At 39.1% G+C, this 17,248-nt stretch overlaps 2 protein-coding genes across 2 annotated transcripts; both read right to left on the reverse strand.

Moving 5' to 3' along the window:
* Positions 1 to 818: 818 nt before the first annotated feature.
* On the reverse strand, positions 819 to 8,109 carry slc25a34 (solute carrier family 25 member 34). Its single transcript, XM_079242592.1, has 6 exons — positions 8,047 to 8,109; positions 6,911 to 7,656; positions 3,927 to 3,992; positions 2,293 to 2,445; positions 2,051 to 2,185; positions 819 to 1,960 (listed from the first exon to the last, which is right to left on the reverse strand). The coding sequence occupies exons 2-6, from the start codon at positions 7,412 to 7,414 to the stop codon at positions 1,790 to 1,792; spliced, it is 1,029 nt and encodes a 342-aa protein (XP_079098718.1). The 5' UTR covers positions 7,415 to 7,656; positions 8,047 to 8,109; the 3' UTR covers positions 819 to 1,789.
* Positions 8,110 to 9,488: 1,379 nt separating this feature from the next.
* Positions 9,489 to 16,264, reverse strand: fbxo42 (F-box protein 42). Its single transcript, XM_079242799.1, has 10 exons — positions 16,125 to 16,264; positions 14,978 to 15,257; positions 14,662 to 14,778; positions 13,733 to 13,867; positions 13,065 to 13,218; positions 12,868 to 12,978; positions 11,882 to 11,978; positions 11,480 to 11,536; positions 11,263 to 11,379; positions 9,489 to 11,164 (listed from the first exon to the last, which is right to left on the reverse strand). Exons 2-10 carry the CDS (start codon positions 15,249 to 15,251, stop codon positions 10,103 to 10,105), a joined length of 2,124 nt encoding a protein of 707 aa, XP_079098925.1. The 5' UTR covers positions 15,252 to 15,257; positions 16,125 to 16,264; the 3' UTR covers positions 9,489 to 10,102.
* Positions 16,265 to 17,248: the final 984 nt, after the last annotated feature.

Here is a 17,248-nt window from a genome sequence, read left to right on the forward strand (position 1 = left end):
AAGACCGTCATTAAGTCGCGACTCACCTGAGGCCTTGTTGAAGTGACATTTATTTGAGACCTGTGTTGTCAGTTTCCTAAAGTTACACCACAGAGATATGATGTCTCAGACCTCCTCTGTTCAGGGAAAAATTTCTCTACTTTGACATAGATGGCCTATTTCACTTCCTGCTAAAACTTATTTGTCCAAGCCTTCAACAACATGTCCTCCAAAGTGTGTCTTTTGTCATTGAGATGCAGAAAAAGAACCGAGTCTTGGCTCAGCAGTGTTGTCATACTGTGGAGTTTCCCCAATGTAGAGCTTATTACGGCCTCCATTTTAATGAACTGCTCATTCAATGTTTTTTTTGTTTTTTTTTTTACATTTGTCTTTCTTACTTTCGAGTTGATTCCTTAGAATGAAAAAGTGGCAGGATTTGAAAAACAGATATTTAGCTTTTGTTAAAAATCTCGTTTTTTTTAATGTTTCAGCCACATAATGGATGAATACAACTTTCTTTTCCTCAAGTGAAACTGTGAAAAATTGACACTTTAACAAGGTCCCAGGTGAATCACAGCTCTCAGCAACAGTTACAGACTCCACTTGAATGAAATCTTCCACCACATCTCCATCAGAACTGAAGAAGCTCATCTGGATAAGAACAAAACATCTGCAAAGAAACTAAAGCCAATGCAAATAACGTGACTCAACTAATGTTGGATACCATGTACTGGACAAATGTGAACTTTCACTGGCATTTCACTAAATTTTTCTGCCCCCAAGTATAAATCAAACTGTATTCCTAAGATTCAGCTACAAAGGACACATAAGCAAATGTGGCACTTCTTAAAAATAACTTTATTTTTAACTACAGATGAAAGGCATTAAGTACCCATAGTGTTGAATATCAAGAATATGGGATTCTTCGCTTAGCAAGAACTCAAAAGGTTAATATATCTTTTAAAAATCCCATCTGTTCTTGTCATACAACAGAAAAAGGCAGATTCAGTAAAGCATTGAAGTATTAGAAATACAGCAGTTAATCTGGATTGTAACATGGGAAGCTTTCGTCACTACTGATGAGCCTCTCCGATCAACCATGATACAAGCTGTTAAGTAAAGTTCAACAATATTGCTTTATGATTGATTTATGATCAACTGAGGTATTGAAAGTAAAACCTGATCATTAGATTTCAGAGATTTGACAGAACCTTTTTAATGTGTATCTTTAAAAAGTCTGTGCAACATGTGTACATCTTATATAAGTGCGTTAAAGTTCATCTGTGTTCGCTGAAGCGGAACAAGTCTTACTGAAAGCAAAAGATAAGCTAGTTGATTGCTCTGGAAGAGAATTAGATGAGACATTTAATGTCTCTCATTTCTGGAAGATCAAAACAAAACCACAACTAAAGATCTGAAATGAACAAAAGGTTGGTTTGTTACATGGTCGCATCACCTGCAATTCCCACATTTGATAGCTAACATAGTTTTGCTTTAACCATTAAATAGGCAGATGAGTGCAAGACTATTTCTTGGTCCAGAGTTGAGAAACTCTACACTACAAGATGTTATTGGTCGTGTTTTTGAAGCTGTCCCTTACCTTATTAAAAATACAATAAGTTAATCAGCCATTGTTCTAGTTTTGCATTTACCCCACAGATATGCAGACAGTACCGGTCTTCATATGCAACGCCCAGCCTGAAAGGGAAAAAGAAGATTCCCAAGCATGTCACACTTTTGCTTCAGATTAAGGAGCCCACTCAGGCAAAATGTTTGCAGGTGTTTGGCTGTTTCAACTCCATCTCTGGCTCTAGGAGTCCTTCACCATCTGTTGCCTCATTAGATCCCAGAAAAGCATGCTGAGAACTGTATGTGGGGCCAGTCGCAGAAAGACGGGACCCATTCCTTTATATAATCCCAGCAGACCCTCAGCTTGGCACACTTTCAGTATACAATCTGAAAATCCATGGTACAGCTGACCCTACAAAGCAGACAACAGAAGTTGTTACAATGTAATGTGCATTCAGCTTGAACATACAACCATGTTAAGAAAGGCACACTGTAAACTCACTCTGTGAAACTCGTCCACTGGCTGGTTGTACAGCCGCGTGCTAATGACATCAAATGGTGTCATGGTGATGGCCACAGCAACTCCACTAATGCATGCAGCTATCAGTGCTGCGAGCCATTTGTTTGGACTACACCACTATAGAAAAGACGACAAAAAAAAACCCTGATTATTATATGACTGGCAGCAGGAGGAGCTAATGGGTCACATGCACAGTAGAAATGTATGCCGTCTATTAAACTCACCTGAGAATGTGACACCCAGTCCTTAGCTGAGGTGAAGGTTGCCAGCTGAGCAGCTGATCCCACCATAACTCGTGGCACAGCCCCATTCACACCCCTCCAAAGACCAGTTAAACCTTCTCTTCTGTAGATGGTAACAAAGGCATCAAACACTCCCTGAAAGGCAAGGGAACAAAAACATAGATGGGTAAAGGTGAGACAACAGTACTTACCGAGTCAGCATGTTTTTTTTTTTTTTTTTTTTTTTAATGGTATGATACAATCAAACTTATTTTTCACAAGAAATTTTCATCAACACATCTTTCATTCATATCAAGCAGAAAGAAGTAAGAGAACTTACATTTAATGTTAAATAAATACCAGTGGTGTCAGAATCTGCAATCTATTTGTCTTTATGGCCAACTATGTCTACAAATTCATTGTGTAAACCAGTGAAGCTGCATTACCGTCTACATAAAAATACAATTATTCCATTTTATAGAACAGTGATGGCACTGATATAATAAAACACAGTATGCATCAGTGGTGGGATGTATCTCATGGAAAAAGGAATCACTGCCAACTTGTGATTTAGTAAAGCTGCCAAATATTTGGGATTTTATTATTATTGGTAAACAGCAGTTTGATTATAAGACTCAGAGGATCCAGTGAAATCTTAAGAAACAATGCTAAAGGGAACGAAGCTGCAAGCTTGTACTAACTTGTACTAACTAACGCACTGCACAGAAAACACAATTCTGTTGTAGTAATACCAGCATGAATTGGCCATTGTGAGTGAGCACTGTTTATTGTGTACTTAGCAGACACAAGTTAAAACTCTACCACAGGGAGAAAAAAAAAAGATTACAATGGTGTATTGTTCCCTTCAAAATGGGCGAAGATAAAATCTATCTGTGGTCTCAGGAATCCAAATCTGAGATTAGTTTTGATAATGATGAAAAACTACATCATCTGGACCAAGGAGGATAGGGAACGACCACCTGTACAGTTCAGAGGCTGTATCAGCACACATGGGAAGTGTATCTTGCTTTGAAGGCAGATTATGTGCAGGAGACAATGGGTATGGGCAAGTCGCAGATCCTCCCCAAGGACCAACCCGTTGACCCTACTTCCTCATTTTGCAGAAGTATGACTACTTTATGTGGGCTGAACCCTTTTGATGGCCAAATGATGACTTGATGACTAGCAGAAAAAGGGCTTCTTACCTCTGAAAGACAGAGGAACTTGTCAAAAGCTGAATTATGCTGCACTATGACATTACTTATATAGCGAAGGAGGTACTGAAGTTTCTAAAATCCTACAACAAGCGAGAAAGAGAAGATTTTCCTCTTGAAAATCACATCAGTCGGTCTCCCGTTCCCAAAATGCTGAAATTATGTTGTTAAGAGAAGACGGGATGCGTGGATATAGACTATATTTTTTGTAAATTAAATGTTACATTTCAAGTATTTAAAAAATAATTGCGGTCAGTGTTAACTGAAATCAGGTTGTACGTTACATTTGAAAAAGCTATTTAAGTATGTTTGTGATAGTATGGACTACAAGGATTGACTCAATCTGTCAAAACAATAACTTTTCATTTCCACTTTCAAGGATAAATATGACAATAGAATTGTACTCATACATATAATTCTTACCAGATGTTTATGTTGGTGACCCACGGCTATTGTATCCACAGTCTGAGCCTGCAGATGGGTCTTAACCTGTGAAGAAAATGCAGTAGCAAGTTACTTAAAAAAAAAAACAAAAAAAAAACTCTCCAACCCTATTTTACTAACAAACTGGAGCTACTGAAAATACTGTACTTATAATGATTAATAGTAAAGAAAACTACATGCTATTAAAGTAATAAAATGTCTGACAGATGCATGGGTAAGTTATGCAAGGACTGCAAATAACTCTGCCAATGATCACTGGTAAGAGTTGCATAACATGCACATTCTCTGAAACTGGTCTAGTAAGTACCCTCAGTGAAGATGTGCTTTTAAAAAAACAAAAAACAAAAAAAACCATATCAAATTGTTTGTCTGCAGAAAACAAGGTTTAAAAGAAAAAAAAAAGCCTCTTTGTCTGTCAGGAGAAAATAAAACAACCTTTACTGTCCTTCATTTCCTGCCAGCAGCATACAGAAGGATCTACAAGATACTGTATATTTTTGGCAGCAGTAGGCGAAGCAATGCAGAGTATATATTTAGTGTCCTACATACAAACAAACATGTCATTATGAAATATTGTCTTTCCATGACGATGCAAAAGATCGACTCGCGCAGGATGTGTGGATTTACAGCTGAGGCAGAAAAACTACTACACTACTACTTGTTGTATAAACAGGACTATGCAGCATCCATAAAAAGTACAGTACGTCAAGGGACAACTTGTGTCATCACGCTGCTAGTTTTAAAACCGAAATCTACTCTTACTGATTGATCCTGTTTAGCAAAACAAAGTTATTTACGTGAAAGGATGATATAAAAATCAAAAGATTGCTCATCTCGAAAGAACAGACATGTGGTTGCACCACATTGGAAACATTTTAAAACGTATCTTGACTAGATGTTGCCTTTTATGACCTGGTAAACACAAAGACAGTCATATAATGTTGCTGTGCATCCCAAACACCTGCAATGGATAAAAATAGATCCAGGACATTTGAGACGGCTTTGAAACCGAGCCAGGGCCTCTTGTTTTAGCTTTTCAGGACATATGCAGATTGTTTACACAGTCAGGTCTCCACGAAACTTTACAGAATTATATTATATATATTTTAATATTTTATTTCAGCTACTATTTTGTTTCCTGATTTCATTCAGCCATGTGTGGCAATGCATTCAGTGGATGAACTCTTGCTTTGTTGTACAAGCTTTGACAACAGAGTTGTTTCTTTCACGACATAACCTTCAGCTTTGACATTTTCCTTTTGTACTGCACAAAGAGCATCACACACAAAGCAGACAGATAATATATTTTCTGTTTCTGTCATGAGACAACCACCTGCATCATCTTCCTACGTTAATTCAGGTCTAAAAGGTTGTCAACTTGCCATCTCTCAACTAACCTAATTTTTTTTTAGCATGTGCACATGTGAGTGTAACCTAATCTGCAACCCCTCTGTCAAACACATGGGTTTCAATTTCCTATATGGTTTAGTTTTTGGCCTACTGGACTCCAACACAGAGTCTTTATACCAGGTAATTACATAAAGACATAACAGCCAAGGTAATAAGTCCAATATCCACCAAGAATATGAGTAGGAGCAGCTTTTCATATAAACCTTCCACCTTCTACAGTTTAAGGGTTAAGTATGACAATAAAATCTTAATGAATATTAGCCCAAATATTGTGTTTTGTCATCTTCATTATTGCATTTCAGTGATTGTATTTGTTGACTTGCAACACATTTTGGAAAAAAACAAAAACAAAAAAAAAAAACCCAGAAAACTGGGACAGTAAAGTTTTTATGATTTTATAGTTTTACCATTATTTTTCACGACACTAAAGATAATCAGACACTTAGAGGACCAACATGGATCAAGAGTTTCCAGTGGATAATTTAACTTTATTTTTTTCAGCAGACTAAAACAGTCGGGCTTATCTTTGCTGTCTACTTTCAGTTCAAAATGCACACATCCTCACTGAGAAAAGGTGAGGTCCGAAGGTATATCAGCCCCGAACCCTGTCGTGCAACCTTTATCTATTGTAAAGTTCATAGATGTCCAAAGACTTTCAAATACCGTTATCTGGATGCTACAATGCGAGTTTATGAAGATTTCATAAACTATAAGTGTAAAAATGCAAGATTATAGCCAAAAAAGCTCATTTCCATCTGTAGTCCCCAAAATATGTTAAAATAAGAGTTGCCATCTTGAAGGCAGCGAATGTTCCCAATGTACTTTTCTGCATTAACGCTGCCATTGCATGAGTGTAAATGAGCTTTGTTGAAAGGGACTGATTAAGCCCCACAGCACACTGTATCTGGCTTTTTGGGCTTGCATTTGATAACATTGTGGACAATCCCCTTAACAACGATTGAATAGTGAATAATGGTCTGATTCTTTTTCTCATTGCCGATGGTGATGGTCCATTCCAGACACCTCAGAGCCCAGAGAAGTTAACATCACTTCTGAAAAAGGCTAAAATCAGCCTTGTCTTTTGTATACTAAAGTTTTAAGAGTAAATGTAATTTCATGTTGCTGTAACTAACAAAGGTTTTCCCTCAGTAACCCCTTGCATGAATGGGATGAATAATAGCTCTGGATGCAGTGCTGTCTGAGGGACCAAAGATCATACCTGTCTGGTTTACTCTTTTACACAATGAAATTCTTCTGGATTTCTTAATTGGTTTCCTTTCCACTTTTCTTCGAGAGGCTTTTTTTTTTTTTTTTTAACATTTCACACCTCTTAAAAACGTGAGATAATCTGCCCATTTTTGCTATAATTTGGGGTTTAACATTGTGTCATTTTGCCTGCACAATGCTGATGCTCAAAAAAAGTAAAGCAATGATTGCATTGCAGGCATCCTTTCACTACCAACTTTCCTTTTAAAAAATTGGAATCATGATTATGAAGATTAAAATAAAAAACGTCAAACCTAAAAAACAAAAAAAACAAAAAAAAAACTTACAAGATAGGCTGGAGATGCAATGAAGGCTCCTAGAGCCCCGGCCCCGGCTCCTGACAGCAGACTCCCTCCATGATACGTGGTGATGCCCATAGCTTCACAGTAGGAGTAAGAACCTAGTCTCACTCCATTCATCACACCCTGGTAAATCAGCCCAACTGAGAGCCCCTTCTGCAAGCCTCGGAGTCCATCTGTGCGGCCTACCACCCACAGGGCCTGCAGGACTCCCCGGTAGTGTATCTGGTAGGTTCCTCGAGCACGAAGCTCCCCCTGAAGCTGCAGACGGGTCTTCACAACCTCCAGAGGATTGGTAAACACACAGGCTGCACAGCAGGCGAGAGCACCCATGGCAAAATCCAGGGGAGGCCAGACAGCTGGAGGGGGCGGTGAGGGGCCAAAAACACTGTGGGGTACAGTAGGAGATGCCATCCTGTGGAACGGCCGGCTAACAAATACAGATTTCTCAGGTGAAGCTTTCAGCAGCTGGGCACTGGTCATCCCTGACATCAGATTCTTCCAAGTTATCCGGATAGTCCTTGATATGTATCAGAGTTAGGGACAGGGAGTGTGTACTGTACTTGGTGAGCACAGTGACAAGTCAGAAACAAAATGTTGTCAGCTGCTGAGACAATTTGTCAGTGCAGCATATTCCTTTTCTCAGACTGCAGGACACTGCGCCTCTCAGGCGTCCTTCTGCTGTGGCTTTTGTTAGCTTCCTTGGCTGTTTGTCCGCTCAAATCAGGCACCATCTGCAAGAGAATTCATTCAGCCAAGTAAACACTTTTCTGTCAAAAGGTTGGTCTGTTTTTAGAAAAGCCAAAGCCCTACATATGAGGACAAAGGATTAAGCATTGTGAGAAAGGATGATATGAATCTTCATGAAATGAAACTGTGCATCTCTGATCACATGGCAGAGATTTTATGAAGCTGTTAGAAAAAACTTTCAGCAGTTTTGACTCTAATTATTCACTAAGCACCGCAAGTTAAAGAGTACAACACCGAGCTAAACAAACTTGTTTAAAAATTCATTCAAGTGGAATGAACTAAAACTTGCTACAACAAGCTCTAAATGAAAACTCTTCTGAGTAAAATACTGACAGTCATCTCATGAATTTAAGTATGTCCATTGAGAAACTCACGGTGTCAGATCCAGCGCTGCTCCATTCTTCCTCTTTCCCCATCATTGTAAACATGTGTCTTCAGCACACTCATTGTCAAAGTCTCCTCCCTCTGACTCACGGCAGAGCCAATCCGGTCCCAGAACTGCCTGCCACCTCGCCAAAACCCAGAGTCTGCGCCAATTACACGGCTCTGCTGTGTACTGCCCCTGTTCTGCTCCTATAGGATCTCTCTGGGTAAAAGGTTAGTGATGCTCAGAAAGAGGAGGGTGGAGAGTCTGAAGGGAAAAGAGGGCAAGAGGTGCCACAACAAGGCCAACTTTCTAAAGACGGTATAATCTTCTGGATAACCCTTGGAGAAAAACAAACATGTATTGTTTTCAATTAAGGACACGTTGATCCTTAATTTACTTTATTACCTATCACTTTTACCTGCAGTTTGACCTGATTTGTTATAGATCAGTGTTCACGTGGATCCAAACGCAACCTCCCTTCTGATCTGAATATACCTGAGTACGAACGTTTTCAGGAATAGGATTAAAAATAGCTTGGCTGGCCTGTTTAAAAATTCAATAAATGATTTGTAATCCCAATGTGTTTAATCTAAAAAGCAAAGAAACGCCAACCCTGCAACTCGGATGACTCGTCAGTTTCTTTTCTCAGTGCTGTACGCACACCAACCACTAGAGGTCGCTTTCTCACAAAATGCAGACTTAAACAAGAACCAGCACGCTAAAAAACACACCTCTCTTGATGTGCAAACACACTCAGATTTCTGTGCAGCACAAATTATAACTTTTTTTTGGAAGCCAAAAAGGTAATAATTTGTATTTCTTTATATATAAAAAAAAACAAAAACCCTACCCTTATACATACTCCATGGGCTTTTTTTTTTTTTTTAAACAGTTCCAAGTATTTGGCATTGGGAACAAAATACAAGTATAAAGGGAAACACAAGACAAAAAATGAGCAATACACAAGCTATGCCTATGTGTGGTTTATGTTCTCATAACTCTAGTAAAGTATTCAAGTATCTAATTTGTTAGAAAACCTTGATTTATTTCCAATCAAATTTTATTCTTTCAGACTACTTATTTTAAATATTCTATTTGATGACAATTGGAATTTCTTTATCAATTTTGTAAATTTTTTGCTCCTGTTTGGTTTCCAAATGTAACAACTCAAAATAATTTAAAACTTTATTTTTCAAATTTATATAAAAGAAAAAAATTAAAAGTTGGTTACGATTGAGGTTGAATTTTCATGTATCAGAAATACAGCTAAATCCACAACAGATTCACTGTTTTGCTACCAAACAGGGGTTTGAGGCAATATTCTAATTTCATCCTTGTTTACGTTCACATTTTTATCCATATTGCCATAAAATGTCAACCTCATATTTTAAATGGAGATCTTTTAGTGAAAAAGCATCGATGTTAACTGGACATGAGACGCACAAAAACTGACCAAACATTGAGGCCTTTATTGTTTTACTATGTTTATATTACAGTGTCACATCTCTCAGCCACCACAAACTCTGACACACATTATTCAACAACTTTTTACCACCATCGTGCACACACACACACACACACACACACACACACACACACACACACGGTCTTCAATGTAAACATTGCAGGCATAAAGAGTGATACAAAAAGCAAGGTATACGTAAACTGTTTCTGTCAACGTCACTGGCTCTTCCAGAGTTCCTCTCTTAAAGAGCTCAGAGGGGGGATTACACAAGAAAAAAAATTAAATGTTTTTGTTTGGTTGTTACCTTTTGGGCAAGAGTTTAGTTACATCCAGTCACAGACACCCATACGCACACCCAAACACACACAGTTAAGATTTTCATTCAAGAAAATGTCTTATCAAAGTGTAATTAAAGTGTTTTCTCTTTAATGCTTGCAGTAGGCAGAAGGGACAATAGTGAATTTCTGAAGTGAAACATCTAGCAACAATAATGTTCTTTACTTATAATCCTTCCTACAGGAAAAAGGCCTTGTGTGGCAGTTCCCTTGTGTTGTCCCAGAGTGGAACATCTGTCATCTCAATTGCACCTGTAGCTGCATTACCTTTTAGCGCGTACAAAGTACAAGGCGTTGGTTTTAGGGTAGTACTTCACATTCTGTTTTTTGTCCATGAGGCCCCCAAAAATGATGAGTTCTCCCCTGCCCTGTACCACAGTGTGAAGGCTGGTCTCCGGTGGTCCTGTAACAGCAGCAGGAGTCCCGTTCCCATAAACTCTCCAGGTCACGACCCCAGTAGATCTGGCTCTGGATACATCCAGCACATACATCTGCATGGGCTTGCAATTGAGAGACTGGTACAGAGGCTTTCCTACGTTCAGGCTCTGAGGTGGGTGATGACCGAGGCGTCGTGCTATAGGTGGGATAGCGTGGCTGTCAGCTCCAGCAGCTTGAGGTGGGCTTGAGGAAGAAGATGGAGGGGTTCCAGGAGGACCTGATCCTCCTCCTCCACTACTTCCTCCTATAGGAGAAGCCCCCTGTGTCTGAAGGGAAGACGATGATGATGAAGACGGTAAAGATGGGGAAGATTTGTTTTTCACTGCCTCCAGCCCTCGTCGTAAGGCAGCAGGGGACACTGCTCCTGGGGGTGTGCGTGGGGAACCTGAGGGAGGCGTGTGTAGGCCATTCGTGCTGGGAACTTCAGGGTGGTGAACAGCAGAGGGGGGAGACTCCCAGCCATAGTCTGTGGATGCAGGTAGATGAGGACGGGAAGGAGGAGAGGCCGCCTGAGCTGGACTGGTCCGAGGAGAAGGTGAAGATCCGTTTAATAGAGGTGGAAGTGAAGGAAGAGGAGGGCTGTCTGGGCCCTGTGAAGGAGACTGCTGCTGGGACGAGGAAGGGCTATCATCTCTGGCACTTCCTCTAGCTGTGGGCCGAGGCCTCAGAGTTCCCCATCGACCGTTGACACATGGAGCCTCTTCAGCAGCTCCCAGGACAACACCAGCAGCCCCACTCCGAACAGGAGACTGAGAGCGCAGGGAAGGCGGCTCAGGGCCCAGAGGAGCGGGTGTGGCACTTATGGGGGAGGGTCGAGAGTTAAGACTTGGGCTGAGTGGTGCACGACCAGATGGAGCCTGTGAGAAAACCACCACACACTGGCCGACCTTGTGGTAAAAGAAACAAACAAACAGAGACCCATCAAAGGTCGATGAATCAACAAACACACAAAAACAGAACGAGAAGTTAAATCAAAAACACTTACCCTGCAGGCTGGATGACACCACAGTTCTGGGGCTCCGTGATCTTCATTTTCCACCTGCAGTTGCTGCCATCTCCATGCTGGGGACTCCATATGGAGGAGCCATGCATCTTTAAGGAGCTTTAATAGATAACATGAAAGGATAAGTTAAAATAAGCTAAATTTCCTTTGAGACATTAGTCTCTTCTGAAGCAAGAAAGATGAGGAAAAAAAGACTTACTGCATTAGGGCCACCACAGCCTCCCAAAATGAGTAAAGTCTTATCATCAATAACAATCTGATATAAAAAAAACAAAAAAAACACACAAAAAAAACAATTTTTAACAGTGTTATTTAGTTTCATGTCCAACATCTTGCAAGAGGATGGAGGTTTAACATAAGAACCACCAGAAAAGTCACTTAGATCCCCTGCAGACCCAGCATAAAACAGGATCATGATATTAATAGAAGCAGTATTTTGTCACTTTAGTGAATCAGAAGTTGATAAAGCCCCATAAGGTTAGATGTTCTAAGAATCTATTAACAATTTCTCTGACTTGCTAATGGACAAATCAGCCTGGCAAATCATACTGCCTGAGTGCTGTCTGTCATATAGCTTGGGCTAAACACTGATGGTTCTTACTTGTGACTGGCCTCCTCGCGGGTGGGGTGATGGGCCTGATATAGGTGGTTTGGACCAAGACCACTGCTCCAGATCCAGAACCCAGACCTCATTACTCCTACACAAAACAAATGAAAGTAAATATTCCTGATACTACTCATGGGAGCAGTCAGTGAGACACAACCATTTGCATCAGGGAAACTGTCTGTGCGGATAACATTTGTTGCACTCTTTCCTCCAATTATTATCTATTTGCTTTTTGTCTAACACAGACAATACTTCTGGAAATAGAGTTACTATCAACCCCAAAACGAATGGGCTGCCATCCTTGTTGTGCTGAAGAAATAAAACCAAAAAAGAAAACCACACACACATTTCAGAGTGTGTGCTCATCCTAATATCAAACTAGTGAGAAAGTAGCTCATGGTTCCAACATGGATCTGCTTTTGTGTTAGTGCAGTTTTACAAAAACATTAACCAATTGTACCTTTCTGCTGTCACTTAGAACAAAAATACAGTATGTCAAACAATCTCAGGGTTTAGTCTGCTTTTGTTGAGGCACGTGTTGTTTTTTGTCATTTAAATAGACATAATGACCAAAGTCTGGGTTTGTTGTAGAGTGAAGCAAAGTTTTAAAAAAATAACAGAATTGTCTTTTGGTTTTTTACTTTTCTTCCACTGTGATGAAATTTGTTGCGATCATTAGACTTAAGAATTCTCCTCCACCATGATGAGCAAAGACGTGTCGGTGCACACATGCAAGTGAGCCCTCCTACCAGTGGACAGAGTGTTTGTGTTTGAATATATGTGACCTAAATAACAGATAATAACCTGTTGAAACCTTCAGGATATTGTGTGAACACAGCTCAGTATGTGCAAGATTTTAATACTTAAAGCTAAATGAAGTAATGAGTTTAGTTTAGAACAGCAAAACTGTCAAAATTTCAGCTTCAACACATGCTGTTTCCTACTCTATGTATCAATGGTCAGAAGGAAAACTTTCATACATTTGGCGTGCTCCTAAAGATCCACCGAACACTACCATGGAGTTTCCAATGACTGATGAAGAATGGCCAGCCATCGGTGGAGGTCCATGTGTTGTTACTATACAATTCCACCTGAGACAATACAGGGAATAATGAAATATTTTCAAGGAAGAGACAGAAAATAATGAAAAGTTATACCTGTATAAAATACACCTCACCAGTTCTTTGATGGAGAGTATGTGTGGATTTCATCAAAAAATCTTTCTGGCTGGTGCAGTGGATAAGGGCTAGGGCGTGTCCATCCTCCAAACAGCACTAAAAGATCTTTGTGCATCACCAGAGTTGCTCCAGCTTTAGGGGAGGGATAGGAACCTGTAAAATATAAAAAAAAATACATATGTAATTAATACAATACAATACACATGAAAATATTTTAGAAGAGAAAAACGGATTTGGCAAAAAGTTACTGCTTTACATGGAAAACGTGGAAGACAGACAGAATTACCTAATATGCAAGAGGAAATGTTTGCATATAACACAAATATGGATTTTATGACTTTGTTTCCTTCATACAAAGTTCTGTTGTGCATTAAATTCTTAATCCTCAGCATATAGAGTAAGAAATTGTAAATGACACTGAAAAAAATTTCTTCGATCTAAATTTGATGTTATCTGGTTTTCTAATCATATCAGAAATACTGTGTACTCAGGTGCTTTTACTGTACATCTGACTATCTTATTTAGAATGTTGTTCATCTTCCCACTTTTCCCCCAGAAAGGGCCTAATGAGACGCAAGCTCTTCCTAGAAGTAGACTAAACATTATCATTTAAAAACAGAATACTTTGGACTCTTTATCTCGTTTACCTTAAGTGAGAACTTCTCACCTGATGCTAAAGGGCGGATCCACTCCTTGCTGTTAAGGTCAAGTCTCCAAAGATCATTGAAGGCAGCATTGCAGCTACTCTGAGTGCAACCCCCAAACACATACATGGACTGATTTGAGTCATAATAACACGCACCTGAAACATTCCAAAAAACGAAATGTCAACCACAAATTAACAGTAAATCAAGTGAAATGATTGCCCAGTATTTGGAATAACTAGGTACTGACATTTAAAATTGCATGCATATATTTGTTTACAGGACAGCTGAAAAAATGTCTACTCTACAAAAATAAATAACAGACTGGTTTCTCTTCATCAGATGACTTTAAAAATTCTCAATTCAAGTTGTTAAACAAATAACATTAAAGTGACCATATAATTAAAATTGTCATTTACATTACACCGATGTGCAAAAATGTATCTTTGTAATGATTTTTTTCAACTGTAATGCATCTGCATTACAGTTGGATGTGCCAAAAATGTGTGAATCGTTGTACATTCACTTTTCCATATTTGATGACTTGTTTCAATATTTTGTTATCATTATTTTGGCCAAAAAAATATTTTTAGTATTTGTTGCATGGATAAAATGTAAGCTGATATCTTTAGGTTATTCATATTTGCCATATCCACTTTTGGTTTGGAAAAGCAAACAAAAGGAATATTATTTATCAGTTCTTGCATGTTCTTTATTAACTCATTTATTCACGGCACTTTGCTTTGGTATAGTAAAGTGTGCTTATGACAAATAAAGTTCATGTTTATAAAATTCTTGGAAAAAGTCACATAAAGGGCAATAACTTGGGCATTGCTACATCCTTCATTTAAAAATATCAAGTAATTTACTTTAATTGGGGGAAGCAATTTTAGTGGTAAACTTTGTGATGTGAGACTCATTTAGAAATAAACAATAACAACAATATACTGACTGTGTGAAAAGCGCTGAGTGATGGGGGTTCCTGGATATGGGTATGTACGACTTTCCCACTGAATATTTCCCTCCTGGACAGCTCTCAAAAAACCATGGTAACACTGATAGGCAACACCTAATTCAGAGAAATAGTAAGTAACCAACGACACAGAAATGTGATGGCATAGCAGTGAAACATATACATCATAACGAGCCATTAATACAGAAATGTTCTAAATTATGTGCTTTATATTCTTACACTTGAAAACAATTATGTTATCCAGTTCTCCATCTGATTAGGTTTTACACAGGTTATGCAAACATACGATGCATACCTTTTATGAGACGATACCACTGCTTACATACAAGTGCAGCAGTCTTGTGCTCCTGGTAAGGTGAGAGAAAGGATAAAATATATTCAAGAACTTCCTCTGGCAACTCCATCATTGTTCTTCCTTCTTCTTTGGCACCACTGTCCATAATCACTTCCTGTCTACAGGACCCCATCTTTGCCTCCTCTTCCACCGTTATCCCTGTAGTCTCTGTGCTATCATCCTCTGTATCCATGGAAACAAAATATCCATCTTCATTGTCAGAGGAACGGGACATTATTGTCTGTTGAGACACAGAGAGACATGTTAGACATAAATGCATGAGAGTTAATTGTACTCTCTATTTAAGAGATTCAGCCTCCATATAGTCTATCTATAAGATTTATTTTCATTGATTCGATCTTAAGACTAAAGCCTTACATAAAAGAGAGACATCTGGTCCTATCTCAGAAACCTAATGACTCTGCAAAGCTGAAACAAGCTTACCAATTTTGTCATAGTTAACGCAAAGCTAGTATAATCGTTACCTCTTTTGTCTGAAATGGATGCTTCACCTTCTTGAGACTGCTAGCCCCCCTCTAGCACGTCGCAGTTTTACATGAAATCACGTCTGACTAGCTTTGGTTGGTCATGACATAATAAACTAAATGCTGGATTGCTAACGCTAATTATCATCTAAAGCTAACTTATGCGACTAATAAAAACAATAACATTTCGAAACGTTTAGTTGGAACTAGCTCATTTAAGAATCATTTTGCTATCGCGATTTTCTTACCTAAGACACCAAGACATTACAGAATTTTGCTTTTGATCCTCTGTTAATGTATGCTAACGTTAGCTAACGGTAGCTAACACATTAGCAACAGAGCTAACAGTCGCCAAGACCAACTAATCTATATCTATTTATGGTAACCAATTATGCCTGTATTCTAAAGAACTTTATTCTACTAAGTATGTAAATCTGCCACCTCTCCATTGTGTTGCAGACATGACATCCTTTCAAGATATCAGCTAACATTACATCCTACTAGCTAAGAAACTAGCCGTCATCTCCAGTGTTGTCTTGTGTTGATAATCTTAGCTAATGTTAGCCTCAACACAGGCTGTGTCTGTCCCAGAAATGTTGTCAATTTCACTGTGTAGCTGATACCGTTGCTTAAGAGGTGCTCTTCTCTAGGCTCTGATGGTGATAATCTTTCTTCTACTCCTTCCCGGTATCAGCTCCAGTGATTTCTCTGCAGCCTCCATACAGTCGCCATCTTCCAGTGTGAACAGCTTCCTCCCTCCGCTGCAGAGCGCCGCTCCAGCCTCCAGCAGCCTCTGTCCGTCTGGTACCAGGGTGGGTCCTGAGCCCCCCGACACTCCAGGAGCCTCTGTCCGTCTGGTACCAGGGTGAGTCCTGAGCCCCCCCGACACTCCAGCAGCAGCTAAAGGCAATTAGAGTGATGGAGAAGATGTCAAAATTTGGTCCATAAGCAAATGTAAATATTTTAAAAGCACTGATGAGTTATATTGAAGTTATATTGCAGAATTAAGTGGTGCTTCAACTACCACTGTTAAGATTACTGTTCGACAACACTGCATATTCTTAAAATTTAAGAATAAAAAACTAGGTAATTTTTAAAAAATAAAGTAAGAAAAACCAATTTTGTAAAAACAAGAGGGATAAAATACTTTAATCAAGTGGAATACAAAAAAGAAACGCATGAACACACTTTGGGGGACTGAAACCAGTACCCGGAAACAAAACAGAAACCAATTAAAAGGTGCATATGTCAGTTAATTAAGCAGTGTATGAGTTTTTAAAGTTTTTGATGTGTAGCATACTGTAAATGAAAACATGTTGAATATAAACCTGTGTTTATGTATAAGGTGTAAGTTTTAATATTCATCAACAATTTCCAAAATAAGCAACTTTTTAATCAAACTGTCTAATACGTTTGGGGTCCACATCCTCATTTTTCAAATGCAAACAGCCATTATCAAGGCCGGATTATCCAATAGGCTGCATGGGAACATGCCCAGGGGCCCACACGCAATTGGGGCCCGTGTGGGGCCCATGTAGGGCAAACACCAGCATTTTAGACATGAAACAAAATGTAAATAAATGCCCGATAGTTACACCACAGTGTCTAGTGCATTGCTATTGGCTGAGAAATGTTAGAAATGTAGTTTTACAGTGTATCATTCCAATTTTTCACAATTTTGCGTTGGGGAAGGGGGCTCCTGGAACATTCTGGGCCTAGGACGCCTATGCACTTTTAATCCGGCCCT

The sequence above is a fragment of the Telmatherina bonti genome (assembly GCF_933228915.1).
Source record: "Telmatherina bonti genome assembly, chromosome: 6".
NCBI classification, from domain to species: Eukaryota; Metazoa; Chordata; class Actinopteri; order Atheriniformes; family Telmatherinidae; genus Telmatherina; species Telmatherina bonti.

Bases quoted from the DNA above. Each gene is read 5' to 3' on its own strand.
- slc25a34 (XM_079242592.1), bottom strand. From the start codon at position 7,414: ATGTCAGGGATGACCAGTGCCCAGCTGCTGAAAGCTTCACCTGAGAAA. The intron at 2,186-2,292 runs GTGAGTTTAATA...TCTTTTCTATAG, and splicing joins ACTGGGTGTCACATTCTCAG to TGGTGTAGTCCAAACAAATG. The intron at 1,961-2,050 runs GTGAGTTTACAG...TCTGCTTTGTAG, and splicing joins CAGTGGACGAGTTTCACAGA to GGTCAGCTGTACCATGGATT.
- fbxo42 (XM_079242799.1), bottom strand. From the start codon at position 15,251: ATGTCCCGTTCCTCTGACAATGAAGATGGATATTTTGTTTCCATGGAT. The intron at 13,219-13,732 runs GTGAGAAGTTCT...TATATTTTACAG, and splicing joins GATCCGCCCTTTAGCATCAG to GTTCCTATCCCTCCCCTAAA. The intron at 11,979-12,867 runs GTATGAAAGTTT...TGTTTTGTGTAG, and splicing joins TCTTTAGGAGCACGCCAAAT to GAGTAATGAGGTCTGGGTTC.